The 17,914-nt window shown below is 44.6% G+C and overlaps 1 protein-coding gene across 1 annotated transcript; it reads right to left on the reverse strand.

Moving 5' to 3' along the window:
* Window positions 1-1,312: 1,312 nt before the first annotated feature.
* Window positions 1,313-11,585, reverse strand: LOC140494269 (T-cell surface glycoprotein CD3 epsilon chain-like). Its single transcript, XM_072593539.1, has 6 exons — window positions 11,382-11,585; window positions 7,959-7,979; window positions 7,635-7,832; window positions 7,072-7,200; window positions 6,061-6,149; window positions 1,313-4,258 (listed from the first exon to the last, which is right to left on the reverse strand). Exons 1-6 carry the CDS (start codon window positions 11,431-11,433, stop codon window positions 4,211-4,213), a joined length of 537 nt encoding a protein of 178 aa, XP_072449640.1. The 5' UTR covers window positions 11,434-11,585; the 3' UTR covers window positions 1,313-4,210.
* Window positions 11,586-17,914: the final 6,329 nt, after the last annotated feature.

Below are 17,914 nucleotides of genomic sequence, written 5' to 3' on the forward strand. Positions count from 1 at the left end.
TTGTTATTTATTCCAGGATAAGGGATCACTGTCTTATTGCCTGTCCCTAATTGCCCAGAGGGCAGTTAAAAGTCAACCACATCTTTATGGGTTTGTGGCCAGACCAGGCAAAGACAGCAGATGTACTTAACTAAAGGACGATACTGAACCAGATGGGTTTTTATGACAATTGACAATGGTTACACAGTTGTCACTCAGCTAGCTTATTATTCCAATGTTTTATTGACAATAAATGTCACTGCCTAGCCTCATGGGAGAATGAAGAGCAGAGGTTCAGAGAAATGCTTGTTGCAGGTCATGTGAATTATTTCAACACTTGTGAAAGATGATACAGTGAGTGAACACTCAGTAAACTGCAGTTTGTGACACCAGCTGGGAAACAGCTCAGAGTAGACAGGCCCTTGAGAAGCTCAAACCCACCTGGATATGATGGTAGCCTCTTTCTGTTTTTGCAATGGGTGACTGCACGCAGTGATGTGTAGCAATCTCTCAGGCTGTCACTCAGTGATTGGGATTGCTCCCAATCTGGGGGGACTGTTAATATCACACTGTGGTTTATATAAGTCTTGCTACCAATCCTTGTTCCTGGTCTAAGCACCTATTTGATTTACAATGATAGAGGAATAATGACAAATGAATTTTAACAAGTTTAGTATATTATATTAGTTATATTAGTATAAATTATATTATATATTAGTATGTTACATTAGTTTAGTATATTACATTAGGAATAACGTAATGAACTGGTTACACATTGATGTTGAGACTTTTGGGAGACACATCTGGCCCCTCTGAGATCCAGAGTGATTTCCCCAATTTCCCAAGCCAGGATTTATGACAAAATCAAATTGAGTGCAGCTTAATGCAGTCACCAACACTAACCCTAATACAACATCCTCCCCAGTAACTGGAAACCAGAAATTGCATAAATGCAATTTTCAGGACATGAGTATCTCTGGCTAGGCATTTATTGGCATTCCTAATTACCCTGGAGAGGCTGGTGATGAGCTAACTTCTCAAACCTCCTGAAGGAATTATTAGGTAAGATGGCCAGACCCCAGTGAAACGTCCCCAATGTATTCTGGTCTCAAATGGGACAGCCCAAAAAATCAATCTCTCAGCAAGGAGGGATCAAGTGGTTCCTCTTCTTTATTCATTTGCTCTCTGAGTTAGTTGCAAAAAGTTTAGTTAAAAGATGGATCCCTTAACTTGAGGATACTTTTCCTCAGACTCAATTAATTTATATTTTAATAGAAATAAATTTAACCAGGATTTCTTGAGTTCGTGAAAAAAATCATTTTTAATTAGCAAAGGCAATGTATAATAATAATGCAACATACAAATTAAACATGAGAAATGTGTCCAAAAAAGATAAAACCTAAAGTTGTACAGATCAGTCTCAGGTTTGTTCATAAAGAGTAAATGGTGGAACATTGATAGTTGATCAGTTGATTTGGATTTTCCTGGCTTGCAGGTCAGTCAAACTTCTTTTGTCTGGTTTTCTTTCAACTGGCTTCTATCACTCGGAGTGAGAGAATAATACCCTCCATGCAGCTACAGATGGGTAATACAGCCCATTAGCACATGAGCACCTCAGACTACTGGCACACAAAGACCTGTCCTGGTACATACTTGAAAGGGGACAACAGGAACCTGATTCTTACCCAGAATGCTCTCTTTTCTCCCATCATGCTCTCAATCTCAGACATGGATTATGATCCATGCTGTATGAATAACATCACTGGGCAAGTAATCCTGAGACCCAGGTGAATGTTCTTGGGACAGGGTTCTAATCCCATCACAGCAGATAGAGAAATCAACTTCAGTTAATAAAACCTGAAATTAAACACTTGTCTAATTGTGACCACAGAACTGTTATCAATGATTGTCAAAGCCCTGCTTCTTTGGGGAAGGAAATCTGCCTCTTTACATGTTCTGGCCTACATGTGAGTCAGATCCACAGCGATGTGGTTAACTCTGAAACACCCTCTGAAATGGTCTAGCAAGCTGCTTAGTTATATAAAGTCCCCAAGAAGCCTGAAATAGGATGAAAACTGGGTGAACCACCTGACATTAACTCAGCCACACGTTATGATGATATCAAACCAGCCGAGTTGACCATGCAAAGTCTTTCTTTACTGAAATTTCATGCTAAAAGTGAAACAGCTGCTTTTCAGATGAAGCATTCAACACCTTGACATACTAACGGAATTATACCTTCCAGACAATGTCCCAGACCCCACGATCACCATTCCTGGATATACTCTGTCCCACCGACAGGACAGCCCCAGCAGACAATGGTACAGTCAGGATGGGGTTGCCCTGGGAGTCCTCAACATTCATTGTGGGCCACATAAAGTCTTGTGGTTTCAGATCAAACACGGGCAAGGAATCTCCTGCTGATTACCATGTACCGTCCTGGCTCAGCTGATGAATTTGTATCCTCCATGTGGAACAACACTTAGAGGAAGCACTGAGGATAGCAAGGGGACAAAGTGAACTCTGGGTGGGAGACTTCAATGCCCACCACCAAGAGGCTCAACAGCAGTACTACTGTTCGAGCTGGTCGGGTCCTAAAGGACGTAACTGCTAGACTGGGTCTGCGGCAGGTGGTGAGGGAAGCAACAAGAGGAAAAAACATTCTTGACTTCATCCTCACTAACCTGCTGACTGCAGGTGTATACCTACAGTATAGGTAAAATTGACCACTGTACAGTCCTTGTGTAGACAAAATCCCACCTTCACACTGGGGATACCCTCCATCGTGTTGTGTGGCACTATCACTGTGCTGAATCGAACAGACTATGAACAGATCTAGCAATTCAAGATTGTGTCCCCTCCCCCTGACTCAGGGCTTGTCACCTGATGGAAGGCTTTGAAGTGTCAATGACTGGGGCACTCATTAGTGTCTCCAGCATCTGAACTAATCCCCAGCGACGTTGATCCTGTTAAACCCATGGTCAGTGATGACGATTAGGATGCCAACAGCATAAACAGCAAATGATAGATCAGATCTAAGCTCCGCAGTCCAGCCACATCCAGTTGTGAATGGTGGTGGACAATTAAACAACTCACTGAGGAGGAGGCTCCACAAATATCCCCATCCTCAATGATGGAAGATGGAACATGCTGATTGGTGGCCACAAGTGGACAAGAAGTGAACAGACTTCCCATTGTTCAGAGTCACCTGACACCTTCTCACTCCATTAACAATAATAACTCTGCTGATTGGTCATTCCTTCAACGAATTGTTGAAACATTGTTAACTAAAGGACACAGCTGATAGGCTAGGCAACTGAACATCGAAAAATCACTTTTAAACAAACACACAGAAAGCTTAAACAATGAGAAATTGCTGGAAAAACTCAGCAGGTCTGGCAGCATCTGTGCAGAAAGAAACAGAGTTAACATTTCAAGTCCTGCCAGGCTGGCTGAGTTTCTTTCGTAATTCTGGTCATTGTTCCAGATTCCCAACATCTGCAGTTCTTTAGTTTATTAAAACAGGTTGGTTTCTGTGAACCAGGTTTGACTTGGGCACATACCGCTGGTTGAAGGTCTGTGTCTAATAGGGAAGATTCTGAATGCGCACCTTCATGTTTCTCCCAGTGAGCACATTGGGGCTGGGACCTTGAGTAAAACTTGAACACTCACAGGAGGGAACTCCACAAGCTCAGATTCCTTGACAGTGTTGGCTACTTTTTTAAGAAAGCAAATGGAGTTTTGGCATTTAAAGGACAAAATCAAAGGCATTTTTAACTTGAACCTGTGCAATCACTGGTTAGAGTCCAGCTGGGAGACTCTATCCTGGGAACCACACGTGGATCAGGGATATTTATAAAGATGGTTTCAGGGTGAGGAGGGACATCAGGGAATGTGTAGACACTGGAGAAGCTGGGATTGTTCTCCCTGGAGAAGAGAGGAGTAAGAGGAAATTTAATTGAGAAATCTAGTAGCATGCGAGTTTCTCAATAATGTCTCTCATTCTTAGTGCAAATGTACCAGCATCAGTGATGCCTCCCATGGTCGAATGATTTACTACAGCCCTGGTGAAGTACATAGCACTCACTCCAGGAGGGAGAATCAAGCTGTTTAGGACAGATGTATGTTTATATTGTTGGGTTACTTGTGGGAAGGACAGTGAGAGAAATCCAGGAGATCAACGAGGCCTAGGAGATCAAGGAGGTGTAGGAGATCCATTTCTCACTCTGATTTATCGCTGCAACTTGTCGTAAACATCTCGCTGTCCACTTTTGATTGGCTGAAAAACAAAAATGTCAGAAGAGGAAAGGGAATCAGTTTTATAAATAACACTGAATGTAAACCATGACAGAGAGTGAGACAGTGAGAGGATGGGTGTGGGGTGCTCTGAAGAGGTGATCGATGTAGGAAGCATAATGGAAAATCTGTGGGGGCTCACATCTTTGTTACAGGCAATCTCGCCTCAGCCCAGAACAACCCTGGGTGCTCTCCCTCTTTCCAGAACACCCCTGGGTGCTCAGTATATTTCTAATATCTGGAAACTTGACTGCATGGTGCCCCATTCACCATCACCTCTCAATAAGGTACATTGTCCCACTGCCCACTGAAATCTAGAGGCCATAGGTTTATGGTGAGAGGGGAAAGAGTTACAAGGGACCTAAGGGGCATCGTTTTCATGCAGAGGGTGGTACATGTATGGAATGACCTGCCAGAGGAAGTGGTGAAGGCTGGTACAATTATAACATTGAAAAGGAATCGGGATGGGTATATGAATAGGAAGGGTTTGGAGGGATATGGGCCAAGTGCTGGCAAATGGGACTTGGTCAGATTGGGATATCTGGTTGGTCTGAAGAGTTGGATTGAAGGGTCTGTTTCCATGCTGTATGACCCTGTGACACTCTGTGACTCCCAGCCCAGCAAGACTGTGGTTCTAAAATTCTCATTTTTGTTTTCAAATCCCTCTTGATCTATGTAATCCCATCAAGACCCATGGGGTGCTCTGGCTTGCTGGTTTAATGGTACCATCCACTGAGCCCTTTAACTGAGAAATTCCCTCAGGTCCCTCTCAAAACTTCCACCTCATCTATGACTATTCATAAAACCAACCAGTCCAGAAGAGGCCCTTTGGCCCATCAAGTTTGCCCAATTGCGGATCCAGAATTCCTTAAATTCACTATTCGGGCTGGGAACAGCAATGCATTCAACACTATTCCAAGAGACTGAACTGTTGGGGTGGAGTGGGAGCATGAAAACTGACTGACACTGTTCGATGGTAGTGTAACCACAGAAAGGGCTTGGGCAGAGTGTGGTCTAGGGGATTGATGGAGGACAGTGAGGGAGCAGGGTTTGATAATGATCAGGAAGATGATACTGGGCAGGATCATGGGATGATGAAAGTGAGGACTGCAGATGCTGGAGATCAGAGTGGTGCTGGAAAAGCACAGCAGGTCAGGCAGCATCCAAGGAGCAGGAAAATCGATGTTTTGGGCAAAGGCCCTTCATCAGGAATAAGGCAGGGAGCCTCCAGGGTGGAGAGATAAATGGGAGGGGGTGGGGCTGGGGAGAAGGTAGCAAAAAGTACAATAGGTGAATGGGGGTGGGGATGAAGGTGAAAGGTCAGAGAGGACAGTGGAGTGGATAGGTGGGAAGGGAGATTGGCAGGTGGGACAGGTCATGGGGACAGTGCTGAGCTGGAAGGTTGGAACTGGGGTAAGGCAGGACGAGGGAAAATGAGGAAACTGGTGAAGTCCACATTGATGCCCTGAGGTTGAAGTGTTCCGAGGCAGAAGATGAGGCGTTCTTCCTCCAGGCGTCTGGTGGTGAGGGAGCGGCGGTGGAGGAGGCCTAGGACCTCCATGTCCTCGGCAGAGTGGGAGGGGGAGTTGAAATGTTGGGCCACGGGGCGGTGTGGTTGATTGGTGCGGGTGTCCCAGAGATGTTCCCTAAAGTGCTCTGCTAGGAGGCATCCAGTCTCCCCAATGAAAAGGAGACCGCATCGGGAGCAACAGAAATCAGGGGATGGTTCAGGATTAGACACTTCTATAATGATAGGAACTAGGGAGCATGGTTCACAGTCTTTACCGCGTAATGGGATTGTTCATGGGAAGCTGGCGTGTTGGTGCTTCGACCTCCCGGAGTCTCCATGGGTTCAAACTGTGGGTGGCGGAATTCTGTAAACAGAACAGAAGCAATTCAGAAAACGGGGCATGGACACATCAACAGGCAGCTATATAGCAAACCCATGCTCATGGTTAGCTTAACAACCATTCACCACAGAGATACAACCCACTGTCAATCACACAGGGACAGACCCTCACCGACCTACCATCTATCATGGCCAACAAAAGAGGAGCTGAAAATGTGTTGCTGGAAAAGCGCAGCAGGTCAAGCAGCATCCAAGGAACAGGAGAATCGACGTTTCAGGTATGAGCCCTCTCATGCCCGAAACGTTGATTCTCCTGTTCCTTGGATGCTGCCTGACCTGCTGCACTTTTCCAGCAACACATTTTCAGCTCTGATCTCCAGCATCTGCAGTCCTCACTTTCTCCAACAAAAGAGGAGTCTTCATCAATCTCCTACACTGTCTCCCCCCATCAATCACTCCCAGGGCAGGGACAGCATGGAGTTAGATACAGAGTGAAGCTCTCTCTACATCATCCCCATCAAACGCTCCCAGGCACAGACAGTATGATGCCATGAGGATCTCTTGCAGTTTTGGGACAGGTTGAATTCTGTTGGTGGTTGGTTCCTGTCTGAGCAGGTGCAGTGTTTATGGGGTGGGGGTTATGGGGCGGGGTTATGGGGCAAGGGTTACGGGGCGGGGGTTACGGGGCGGGGGTTATTGGGCGGGGGTTATGGGGCAGGGATAATGGGGCAGGGATAATGGGGCAGGGGTTATGGGGCAATTGTTATGGGGTGGGGGTTATGGGGCGGGTTTCTCTGATTGGATGAGCTGATAATTGCTCCTGCAGGTCCCTCGTCAGCTTCACTGAATGATTCTTTCTGTTTCAAACTCTGCTGGCAAATATTGCAGCTTAGTTCAGAATAGCACAACCAGCAGCTGGATTGACAACAAATGTTTAAAAATCCCACCTTTCGAGTGTCCTCCTCGCTTCTTGGCAAAACAATAAACACCCATGACCACCAAGAGGGTAAACAACAGATCTCCACAAATGATTCCAATCACTGTGCCCATGCCGAGGTCGATACAGTCTCCACAAACTGGGAGAAGGAGAGAGAGAGAGAGAGACAGTTTCATCACAAGGCTGTTTACACTTCACCAGAATAGACTTCACCTGTTGGATACGCTGGAATTAACACAGCAACCAGCCATTTAGCCAAACTGTCCAGGTTCCTCACAGTGTTCCCTCTCTCACTGAGGTACCATTTCCTTCCTGCCTCTTTTTAACTAACACTTGCACTCAGCAGAGACCAGAACCAGCTGGATTGTAGCAATGTCTGCATTACCCTGAGATACATGATCTGAGAACTCTGAACATTTCATTCAGGGGCCGATGAGGATCAGGAACGTTAATAGAGTTCAAATTTAATTAGACCTGAAATTTTGTTTCCCCAACAAGACACTTGTGTTAACACTTTCAATCCCCTCGCCCACTCCCTCCAAATCATTCTTCTGAATATTTTTGTGCAGTTACCTCTCACATTGACATAAAAGTAACTTTTTTTGTTGTTAGCTTCACAACGGAAATAGCCTTTTGAAATGCCATTGTTGGCTGATAAAGTGTGAGATTTTTCCTTTCCCAATTCACTTGTGCTGGTCCCTTCGTACCAGGAAACAGGTTCATCCAATGGGCAGGTTAAAGTCACTGAGTTCTCATTCACTGTCACGGAATCTATGAGAAGAAGTAGAGTCTCAGTCAGAAATGTTGTAGAAACCTGTAACATTAGCCTGTTGTTAAGCACGTTACGAATTTGTTTAATTTCAGAAATCAGGATGAAAAGTTGTGAAGTTTTCTCACCATGTTCCCCTTCTGAGATCCCTGTAAGAGACAGAAACAAACTCAGTTGCATTCTTATATTCCAGTCACACTTACATAGTCAGTCTTTAATAGCTATTCCTTCAGTTTAATTTCTGTTCTTGTTACTGTCCATTTTGAATGAAAGTTGCTGTGGGGATTCTCCCCTGGTTTGGGCGACAGGGGATCTGCTAGGGTGTGTGTACCCCAGGGTGTTGTACACATGGGAGGGTCTGGTTAGATGGTTGGCTGGATACCAAGACATGAGTTCTATTCCTGCGCTGGCTGAGGTTAGCACAAAGGACATTACCTGCACTGTGTCCATCATCAAACCAACAGAACAATCTACAGAGCAGCTCCAGGAAGAGCAGCAAAACCTTAAACAATTCAATAAAATGAAAATGCCACAAAGTGATTTGTTCTATTCATTTGTCAGTTTTATTTCTAATCCTGTTTTGCTTTTCAGCTGTCTTCTGAAAAATTCCAATAATGTCAGGAAATATTTCTTAGCTTAAAATTAAAATAGTGTAGAAATGAATAACAACATTTACTGATGACACCTGCAAGGATGAATGAGGTTAGGAGCAGAGGAATTTGGCTGAATGGCTGTTGCTGGACATTCCATATTTCAACAGAAATCCTCCATTAATAAAATCTCAAAGCTAAAAACACTAAACCTGAAAGTGAAATGTCAATTAAATTAAACATTTCTCAGAAAATGTAACTCAATTTTGTTTATTTATGACTAAGAAATGAAGAAGGGATGTGAAAAATAATACTGTGGGGAGCATTAGGAAATCCAAAGTGTTTTATAAGTAAACTTCGAGCAAGAGAATTATCGGGGAAAGAGCAGAGCCCGTGACAGATCAAAGTGACAATCTGTGTGTGGAGCCAGCAAGTCAGATCTCAGGTTTTAAATAAGTAGTTTTTGTCTGAAAACACCATGAAAAAGGATGATAAAGGTATAGAAATCAGAGAGAGGGACTGTGAAAGACTTGGACAAATTAGCACTGGGAGGGAGGAGCTTTAGCAGTTTTAGCAGGCTTGAAAGTGGATAAAGGCCCAAACCCAGAGGAGGTGCATCCAAAAATGCTGTGGGAGACAAGAAACGGAATTTCAGGGGCTCTGACATTAATTTTCAAATTCTCTCTGGCCTCAGGAGAGATTCCAAAGAACTGGAGGGCATCTAATGTAGTGCCATCATTCAAGAGGCTGGTAGGGATAAATCAGGAAAATATAGGCAGTGAATCTACAATATATGGTAGGGGAACAACTGGAGAAAGTCTGAGGAACAAAATTAACCTCCACTTGGAGAGGCAAGGATTAGTCAAGACTAGTCAGCATGACTGGCAGGGGGTGATTATGTCTCATAAATTTGATTGAATTTTTCTGGGTGAGGATGGTGCAGTTAATGTCATTAACATTAACTTTAGTAAAGCTTTTGATAAGGTGTCACATGGCAGACTGGTTAAGAAGCTAAGAGCCCATGGGATCCAGGACAATTTGACATGTTGGATCCAAAATTGCCTTAGTAGCAGGAAGTAGAGGTTGATGGTGGTCAGGTGTTTTTGTGACTAGAAGTTTATATCTGGTAATATACCTGCGGTTTGTTGTGTACATTAATAATCTAGAAACTAATGTTAGAAAGTATGATCAATAAATTTACAGATAATATGAAATTTGGTGCAGTGGCAAATAGTGAGGAGGAATGCCTTGGATTAACGGATGATAGAGGTGGCCTGGTCAGATAGGTTTAACAGCAGTAATTGGAGTTTAATGCTGAAAAGTGATGCATTGTGGGTGAACTAACAAGGCAAGGGGAACATGTGGAATAATAGGACCCAAGGATGTAGAGAGGATCAGATTTACCTTAGTGTACAGATTCATAGATCTTGAGAGCAGCAAGACAGGTAGATAAACTGGTTAAGAATGTCTTTATCAAACCAGTATATGGAAATGTATAAAACATTAGTGAGGCCACAGTTGTAGTACTGTATGCAGTTCTGTTTGCAACACTATAGGAAGGATGGGATTGCACTAAAGAATGTACAGAGGAGATTCACCAGGATGTTACCTGATCTGGAACAATTTAACTATGAAGAGAAACTGGATAGTCTGGGGCTGTTTTCCTCAGAACAGAGACGGTTGGCAGTGTCCAAAGTTCTGAGGATGCAGATAGAACAGAAACATTTCCCCAGAGTAAAGTGGTCAGTAACAAGGCAGGCACAATTTTAAGATGAGGAGCAGGAGGTTTAAAGAAGATTTGAGGAAAGATATTTTTCACACAGAGGGTGGTGGACTTTTAGAACTCATTGCCTAAAAGGAAGGTAGAGGCAGAAGCTTTCGTGACATTTGAGAATTGTTTAGACGAACACTTGAAATAGCACAAGGTTGTGGGTAAAGTGCTGGGAAATGGAATGAGAATAGATCATTGCCTGATGATTAGCACAGACATGATTGATGGAAGAGGCTCTTTCACAGCTGCAAAATCTTAATAACTCAATCAGTTAAATATCTAACAGTCAGGGAAGTTCTGCCAGTATTGATTCCAAGTAGTTGTCAGTCCATTCCCAAGCAGTTAGTCATAATGTGACAAATCAGCATCGCAAAAAGAGGATGGCCCCACAAAGACAGGCTGAAACTGTTTAATCCATTAATCCATTAACCCAATAATCCATTAACCCATTAACCCAATAATCTATTAACCCATTAACACTGTGTTGGTGCCAGTTTTTTAATGAAAGCTGTCTAACGCTGAACCTAATTTGAATTTTGGATGTGGGATTTCGAATTAGCTTTATCCATTTTTGATGCTGTTTGAAGGTTAAATAATTGGCAAAGTCAGGGACACACATTCCTGCTTTTCATTAAAATACTGTCATTGGATCTTTCACATCACTGAGGGATGTCAGGCCCTCAATTTAACATCTCATCCAAAAGAAACACTCCCTCAGCACTGACCCTCCGACAATGCGGCATTCCCTCAGCACTGACCCTCCGACAGTGCGGCACTCCCTCAGCACTGACCCTCCGACAGTGTGGCACTCCCTCAGCACTGACCCTCCGACAGTGCGGCACTCCCTCAGCACTGACCCTCTGACAGTGCGGCGCTCCCTCAGCACTGACCCTCCGACAGTCCGGTACTCCCTCAGTACTGACCCTCCGACAGTGCGGCACTCCCTCAGTACTGACCCTCCGACAGTGCGGCACTCCCTCAGTACTGACCCTCCGACAGTGCAGCACTCCCTCAGTACTACAATGAGCTGTCAAACCTGGGATTATGGGATCAAGTGCTGTTGCAGAGTCAATCATGTTACCGAATGGTGGAACTGTTTTGAAGACGATGTGGAAGATTAATAAAAACTAATGTAAAGTTCCATAACCACCTTTTCATCAAAGTTTGTACTGACCATGAGCTAAACTCACCAAACAGCAGAATGACCACAGCCAATACAGTTATGGAGCATTGTCCTTGCATCTTCACAGTCAAGTAGGCAGCAGGACAGACTTGTTTAAAAATGGCGAGATTGCTGCTGCAAGTTTCTTTGAGAAATGTCCAGAAAGAGGAAATGAAGCATGAGGTGAGGTGTCGGTGACAGCAGGAGATTAACTGAAGCCTCAGTGTGAATCAATCTGCAACTCTCGCTCAGTGGGGCTTATGATGTGCTTGCAGGTTTGATAGCTGCTGTTGATGGAGCTCTGAGTATTGAACAGGAAATAAAACAGCAGCAGCAGCAGCAGCAGCAGGGCTGAGTGCAGACCACAGACTTATCACTAACATCTTACCTCAGACACAGAAACCTGCAATAGACATCCTCCACAAAACACAATTTCCATGATAACTCATTCAACATGTTCCAGTCAACACAAACATTCTGAAATATCAGATACACAGAAGAGATAGGGACTGGAATCTAATCGAGGGGTTCAGTTGGTTTATATATAGAATAACACATACCCAGGAGTGAATTACAGACTGGAATCTAATCGAGGGGTTCAGTTGGTTTATATATAGAATAACACATACCCAGGAGTGAATTACAGACTGGAATCTAATCGAGGGGTTCAGTTGGTTTATATATAGAATAACACATACCCAGGAGTGAATTACAGACTGGAATCTAATCGAGGGGTTCAGTTGGTTTATATATAGAACAACACATACCCAGGAGTGAATTACAGACTGGAATCTAATCGAGGGGTTTGGGCTTATAGTGAATTACTGTGGAGGAGTCAATTAGTCCTGGAATAAAACATAAGTCTTCGTAATAATAATGTAGCTTCTTGATTATCATCTAAACCTGTTTGTTTCACCCCACCTCCATCAAGAATGCTGTCAATGTGTCCTCATAAAATATCAAAGATGCCTTCAAAAAGGTGGCTTCTTGATTGTCTGAACTGAGATGTCACTTTTTTATAAAACTTTAAACTATCTCGGGAATGTGACTTGAAAGAAATTCTGGGATTTACATGTTAATGAATCGAAATTTGCAACCCATTCTAAGTGATTAAAGTGATTTACAGCAATCTAGGTTTAAGCCCTTCCTGATAAAGGGCTTTTGCCCAAAACATCGATTCTCCTGCTCCTCAGATACTGCCTGGCCTGCTGTGCTTTTCCAGCATCACACTCTTTACTCTAATCCCCAGCATCTGCACTCCTCACTTTCACCTAGTAATCTAGGTTTGTTCAATACATCGCATACTTTGATCTTTTACTATAAATTCTGTGTCCTGTGATCCTGCCCCACAAGCTATCTGATGAAGGAGCAGCGCTCCAAAAAGCTTGTACTTCCAAATACTGTAAACCTGTTGGACTATAAACTGATGTGTAATTTTTAACTTAAAATAGTTAATTGCAGATGCAATGAGGAGACAGCAGGGTGTGGCTTTAAACTGCATTAAATGGTGAGGCAGACAATACTGCCTCCTGCTGGCAGTAACAACTGAAGTGCCAGGTCCTTTTAAAACCTTTTCAATCAATTCAGTGGCCTTTCTGTATTCGCTGATATTTTTATAATTAATAACCTAAAATGTGAAAGACCAATGCAAAAATATTTTAATATCTACTGATTTATTTCTGGAGCTGAACATGATAAAATTTAGAGATTAATTCCTAACTCCTGGATGTTTGGCCAGTCTGAAAGATTAGAGGAAGGTGAGGGTATTGACTGGGGTCGGGGACTGGCAGCTGTGGGATTGGTTGACGGGACAGCTCTGAAAGGGTTAATATGAAAGATTGCCCCAGTCTCCACCTGGGTGATGGTGTTGTAAGGGGAAAGGAACACTATTTTGATCCAAATTACCATACATGCCCTCTTTGAATGTCCCCCTTGAACCTGTCTCCATCATATTTCCAGGCAGTGCATTGCAGACCCTAACTACTCAATGAGTGAATAAGCTCAGCAATTCAGAGATATTCATGTCCCTCTGGAACCTTCCTCCTTCGGGTATTCCACATCTCTCCACTGTTTTGTACTCGGTAAAGGTCTCAGCTTTATCCATCTACGTTCCCACCTTAATGAAATTTCAGCACCTCATGACATTGATCTCTTCTTTAATTGCCTTTGCCTCTATGCCCGTTTCTTTGGACAAGAGTCCTCAACCCATCCCATAGAGTCCTTCGCCCACCTCCAACACTGTCCCCCCACCTGGACCCTTCCCTCTGGCTGTTTACCTGCAGTCAACCTGTTCATCAACAACTTTGAACTGACATTGGTCACCTCAATTTCTGTGCCCCCCTCATCCATTCCAATCTATCTCAATAGACAATGGACAATAGACAATTGGTGCAGGAGTAGGCCATTCTGCCCTTTGAGCCTGCACCACCATTCATTATGATCATGGCTGATCATCCTTAATCAGTATCTTGTTCCTGCCTTATCTCCATAACCCTTGACTCCACTATCCTTGAGAGCTCTATCCAACTCTTTTTTAAATGAATCCAGAGACTGGGCCTCCACTGCCCTCTGGGGCAGAGCATTCCACACAGCCACCACTCTCTGGGTGAAGAAGTTTCTCCTCATCTCTGTCCTAAATGGTCTACCCTGTATTTTTAAGCTGTGATTAGATTAGATTACTTACAGTGTGGAAACAGGCCCTTCGGCCCAACAAGTCCACACCGCCCAGCCGAAGCGCAACCCACCCATACCCCTACATCTACCCCTTACCTAATACTACGGGCAATTTAGCATGGCCAATTCACCTGACCTGCACATCTTTGTGACTGTGGGAGGAAACCGGAGCACCCGGAGGAAACCCACACAGACACGGGGAGAATGTGCAAACTCCACACAGTCAGTCGCCTGAGGCGGGAATTGAACCCAGGTTTCTGGCGCTGTGAGGCAGCAGTGCTAACCACTGTGCCACCGTGCCGCCCTAAATGCGTCAATGTGCATCGATGAGATCACCCTAACCAAACCCACCCCCCTACCTACCCTATAACCCTGCATTTCCCAGTGGCAATGCACCCTAACCTGCACGTGTTCGGACTGTGGGAGGAAACCCACACAGACACAGTGCGAAGGTACAAGCTGCACACAGACAGTTGCCCGAGGGTGGAACCGAACCTGGATTCCTGGCGCTGTGAGGCTGCAGTGCTAACTACTGAGCAACTGTACCACCCCTGGTGGTCCTCTGTGTCCTCTGGTTCGGCACTCACCCATCAGCGGAAACATGTTTCCTACCTCCAGAGTGTCCAATCCTTTAATAATCTTATATGTCTCAATCAGATCCCCTCTCAGTCTTCTAAACTCAAGGGTATACAAGCCCAGTCGCTCCAGTCTTTCAGCGTAAGGTAGTCCCGCCATTCCAGGAATTGACCTCGTGAACCTACGCTGCACTCCCTCAATAGCCAGAATGTCTTTCCTCAAATTTGGAGACCAGAACTGCACACAGTACTCAGGTGTGATCTCACCAGGGCCCTGTACAGCTGCAGAAGAACCTCTTTGCTTCTCTACTCAATCCCTCTTGTTATGAAGGCCAGCATGCTATTAGCCTTCTTCACTATCTGCTGTACCTGCATGTTTACCTTCATTGACTGGTGTACAAGAACACCCAGATCTCTTTGTACTGCCCCTTTACCTAAATTGATTCCATTTAGGTAGTAATCTGCCTTCCTGTTCTTGCCACCAAAGTGGATAATCATACATTTATCCACATTAAACTGCATCTGCCATGCATCTGACCACTCACCTAACCTGTCCAGGTCACCCTATAATCTCCTAACATCCTCCTCACATTTCACCCTGCCACCCAGCTTAGTATCATCAGCAAATTTGCTAATGTTATTGCTGATACCATCTTCTATATCATTAACATATATTGTAAAATGCTGCGGTCCCAGCCCTGATCCCTGTGGTACCCCACTGGTATTCTGAAATGGAGCCGTTTATCACTACTCTTTGTTTCCTATCAGCCAACCAACTTTCAATCCAAGTTAGTACTTTGCCCCCAATAACATGCACCCTAATTTTGCTCACTAACCTCCTATGTGGGACTTCATCAAAAGCTTTCTGAAAGTCCAGGTACACTACATCTACTGGATCTCCCTCGTCCATCTTCAGAGTTACATCCTCAAAAAATTGCAGAAGATTAGTCAAGCATGATTTCCCCTTCATAAATCCATGCTGACTCTGACCTATCCTGTTACTACTATCCAGATGTGTCGTAATTTCATCCTTTATAATTGACTCCAGCATCTTTCCCACCACTGAGGTCAGACTAACTGGTCTATAATTTCCTGCTTTAGAACATAGAACATAGAACAATACAGCACAGAACAGGCCCTTCGGCCCACGATGTTGTGCCGAACTTCTATCCTAGATTAAGCACCCATCCATGTACCTATCCAAATGCCGCTTAAAGGTCGCCAATGAATCTGACTCTACCACTCCCACGGGCAGCGCATTCCATGCCCCCACCACTCTCTGGGTGAAGAACCCACCCCTGACATCTCCCCTATACCTTCCACCCTTCACCTTAAATTTATGTCCCCTTGTAACACTCTGTTGAACCCGTGGAAAAAGTTTCTGACTGTCTACTCTATCTATTCCTCTGATCATCTTATAAACCTCTATCAAGTCACCCCTCATCCTTCGCCGTTCCAACGAGAAAAGGCCGAGAACTCTCAACCTATCCTCGTATGACCTACTCTCCATTCCAGGCAACATCCTGGTAAATCTTCTCTGCACCCTCTCCAAAGCTTCCACATCTTTCCTAAAGTGAGGCGACCAGAACTGCACACAGTACTCCAAATGTGGCCTAACCAAAGTCCTGTACAGCTGCAACATCACCTCACGACTCTTGAATTCAATCCCTCTGCTAATGAACGATAATACTCCATAGGCCTTCTTACAAACTCTATCCACCTGAGTGGCAACCTTCAAAGATCTATGTACATAGACCCCAAGATCCCTCTGTTCCTCCACCTGACCAAGAACCCTACCATTAACCCTGTATTCCGCATTCTTATTTGTTCTTCCAAAATGGACAACTTCACACTTGGCAGGGTTGAACTCCATCTGCCACTCCTCAGCCCAGCTCTGCATCATATCTAAGTCCCTCTGCAGCCGACAACAGCCCTCCTCACTGTCCACAACTCCACCTATCTTTGTATCATCTGCAAATTTACTGACCCACCCTTCGACTCCCTCATCTAAGTCATTAATAAAAATTACAAACAGCAGAGGGCCCAGAACTGATCCCTGCGGAACTCCACTTGTAACTGGACTCCATGCTGAATATTTACCATCTACCACCACTCTCTGACTTCGACCGGTTAGCCAGTTTTCTATCCAATTGGCCAAATTTCCCTCTATCCCATGCCTCCTGACTTTCCGCATAAGCCTACCATGGGGAACCTTATCAAATGCCTTACTAAAATCCATGTACACTACATCCACTGCTCTACCCTCATCCACATGCTTGGTCACCTCCTCGAAGAATTCAATAAGACTTGTAAGGCAAGACCTACCCTTCACAAATCCGTGCTGGCTGTCCCTAATCAAGCAGTGCCGTTCCAGATACTCGTAAATCCTATCCCTCAGTACCCTTTCCATTACTTTGCCTACCACAGAAGTAAGACTAACTGGCCTGTAATTCCCGGGGTTATCCCTATTCCCTTTTTTGAACAGGGGCACAACATTCGCTACTCTCCAGTCCCCTGGTACCACCCCCGTTGCCAGTGAAGACGAGAAGATCATTGCCAACGGTACTGCAATTTCCTCTCTTGCTTCCCACATAATCCTAGGATATATCCCGTCAGGCCCGGGGGACTTGTCTATCCTCAAGTTGTTCAAAATGTCCAACACATCTTCCTTCCTAACAGATATCTCTTCTAGCTTATCAGTCCGTTTCACACTCTCCTCTTCAACAATACAGTCCCTCTCGTTCGTAAATACTGAAGAGAAGTACTTGTTCAAGACCTCTCCTATCTCTTCCGACTCAATACACAGTCTCCCACCACTGTCCTTGATCGGACCTACCCTCGTTCTCGTCATTCTCAGGTTTCTCACATACGCATAGAATGCCTTGGGGTTATCCTTGATCCTATCCGCCAGGGATTTTTCATGCCCTCTCTTAGCTCTCCTAATCCCTTTCTTCAGGTCCCTTCTGGCTATCCTGTATCCCTCCACTGCTCTGTCTGAACCTTGTTTCCTCAACCTTATGTAAGCCTCCTTCTTCCTCTTTACTAGACATTCAACCTCCCTCGTCAACCAAGGCTCCCTCACACGACCATTTCTTTCCTGCCTGATTGCTTTCTCTCTCCCAACTTTCTTAAAAGGTGGTACAACATTAGCCACCCTCCAATCCGCAGGAACTGATCCTGAATCTATCGAACTCTGGAAAATAATCACCAACGCATCCACGATTTCCCGAGCCACCTCCTTCAGTAACCTGGGATGTAGACCATCAGGCCCCGGGGACTTATCAACCTTCAGACCTAACAGTCTCTCCAACAC

The sequence above is a fragment of the Chiloscyllium punctatum genome, chromosome 23 (assembly GCF_047496795.1).
Source record: "Chiloscyllium punctatum isolate Juve2018m chromosome 23, sChiPun1.3, whole genome shotgun sequence".
Lineage (NCBI taxonomy): Eukaryota > Metazoa > Chordata > Chondrichthyes > Orectolobiformes > Hemiscylliidae > Chiloscyllium > Chiloscyllium punctatum.

Excerpts from the sequence above, each read along its gene's own strand:
- LOC140494269 (XM_072593539.1), bottom strand. The coding sequence starts at position 11,433 with ATGCAAGGACAATGCTCCATAACTGTATTGGCTGTGGTCATTCTGCTG. Across the intron at positions 7,833-7,958 it reads GATCTCAGAAGGGGAACATG|ATTCCGTGACAGTGAATGAG; the intron begins GTGAGAAAACTT and ends TTCTTCTCATAG. Across the intron at positions 7,201-7,634 it reads CTTTTATGTCAATGTGAGAG|TTTGTGGAGACTGTATCGAC; the intron begins GTAACTGCACAA and ends TCCTTCTCCCAG.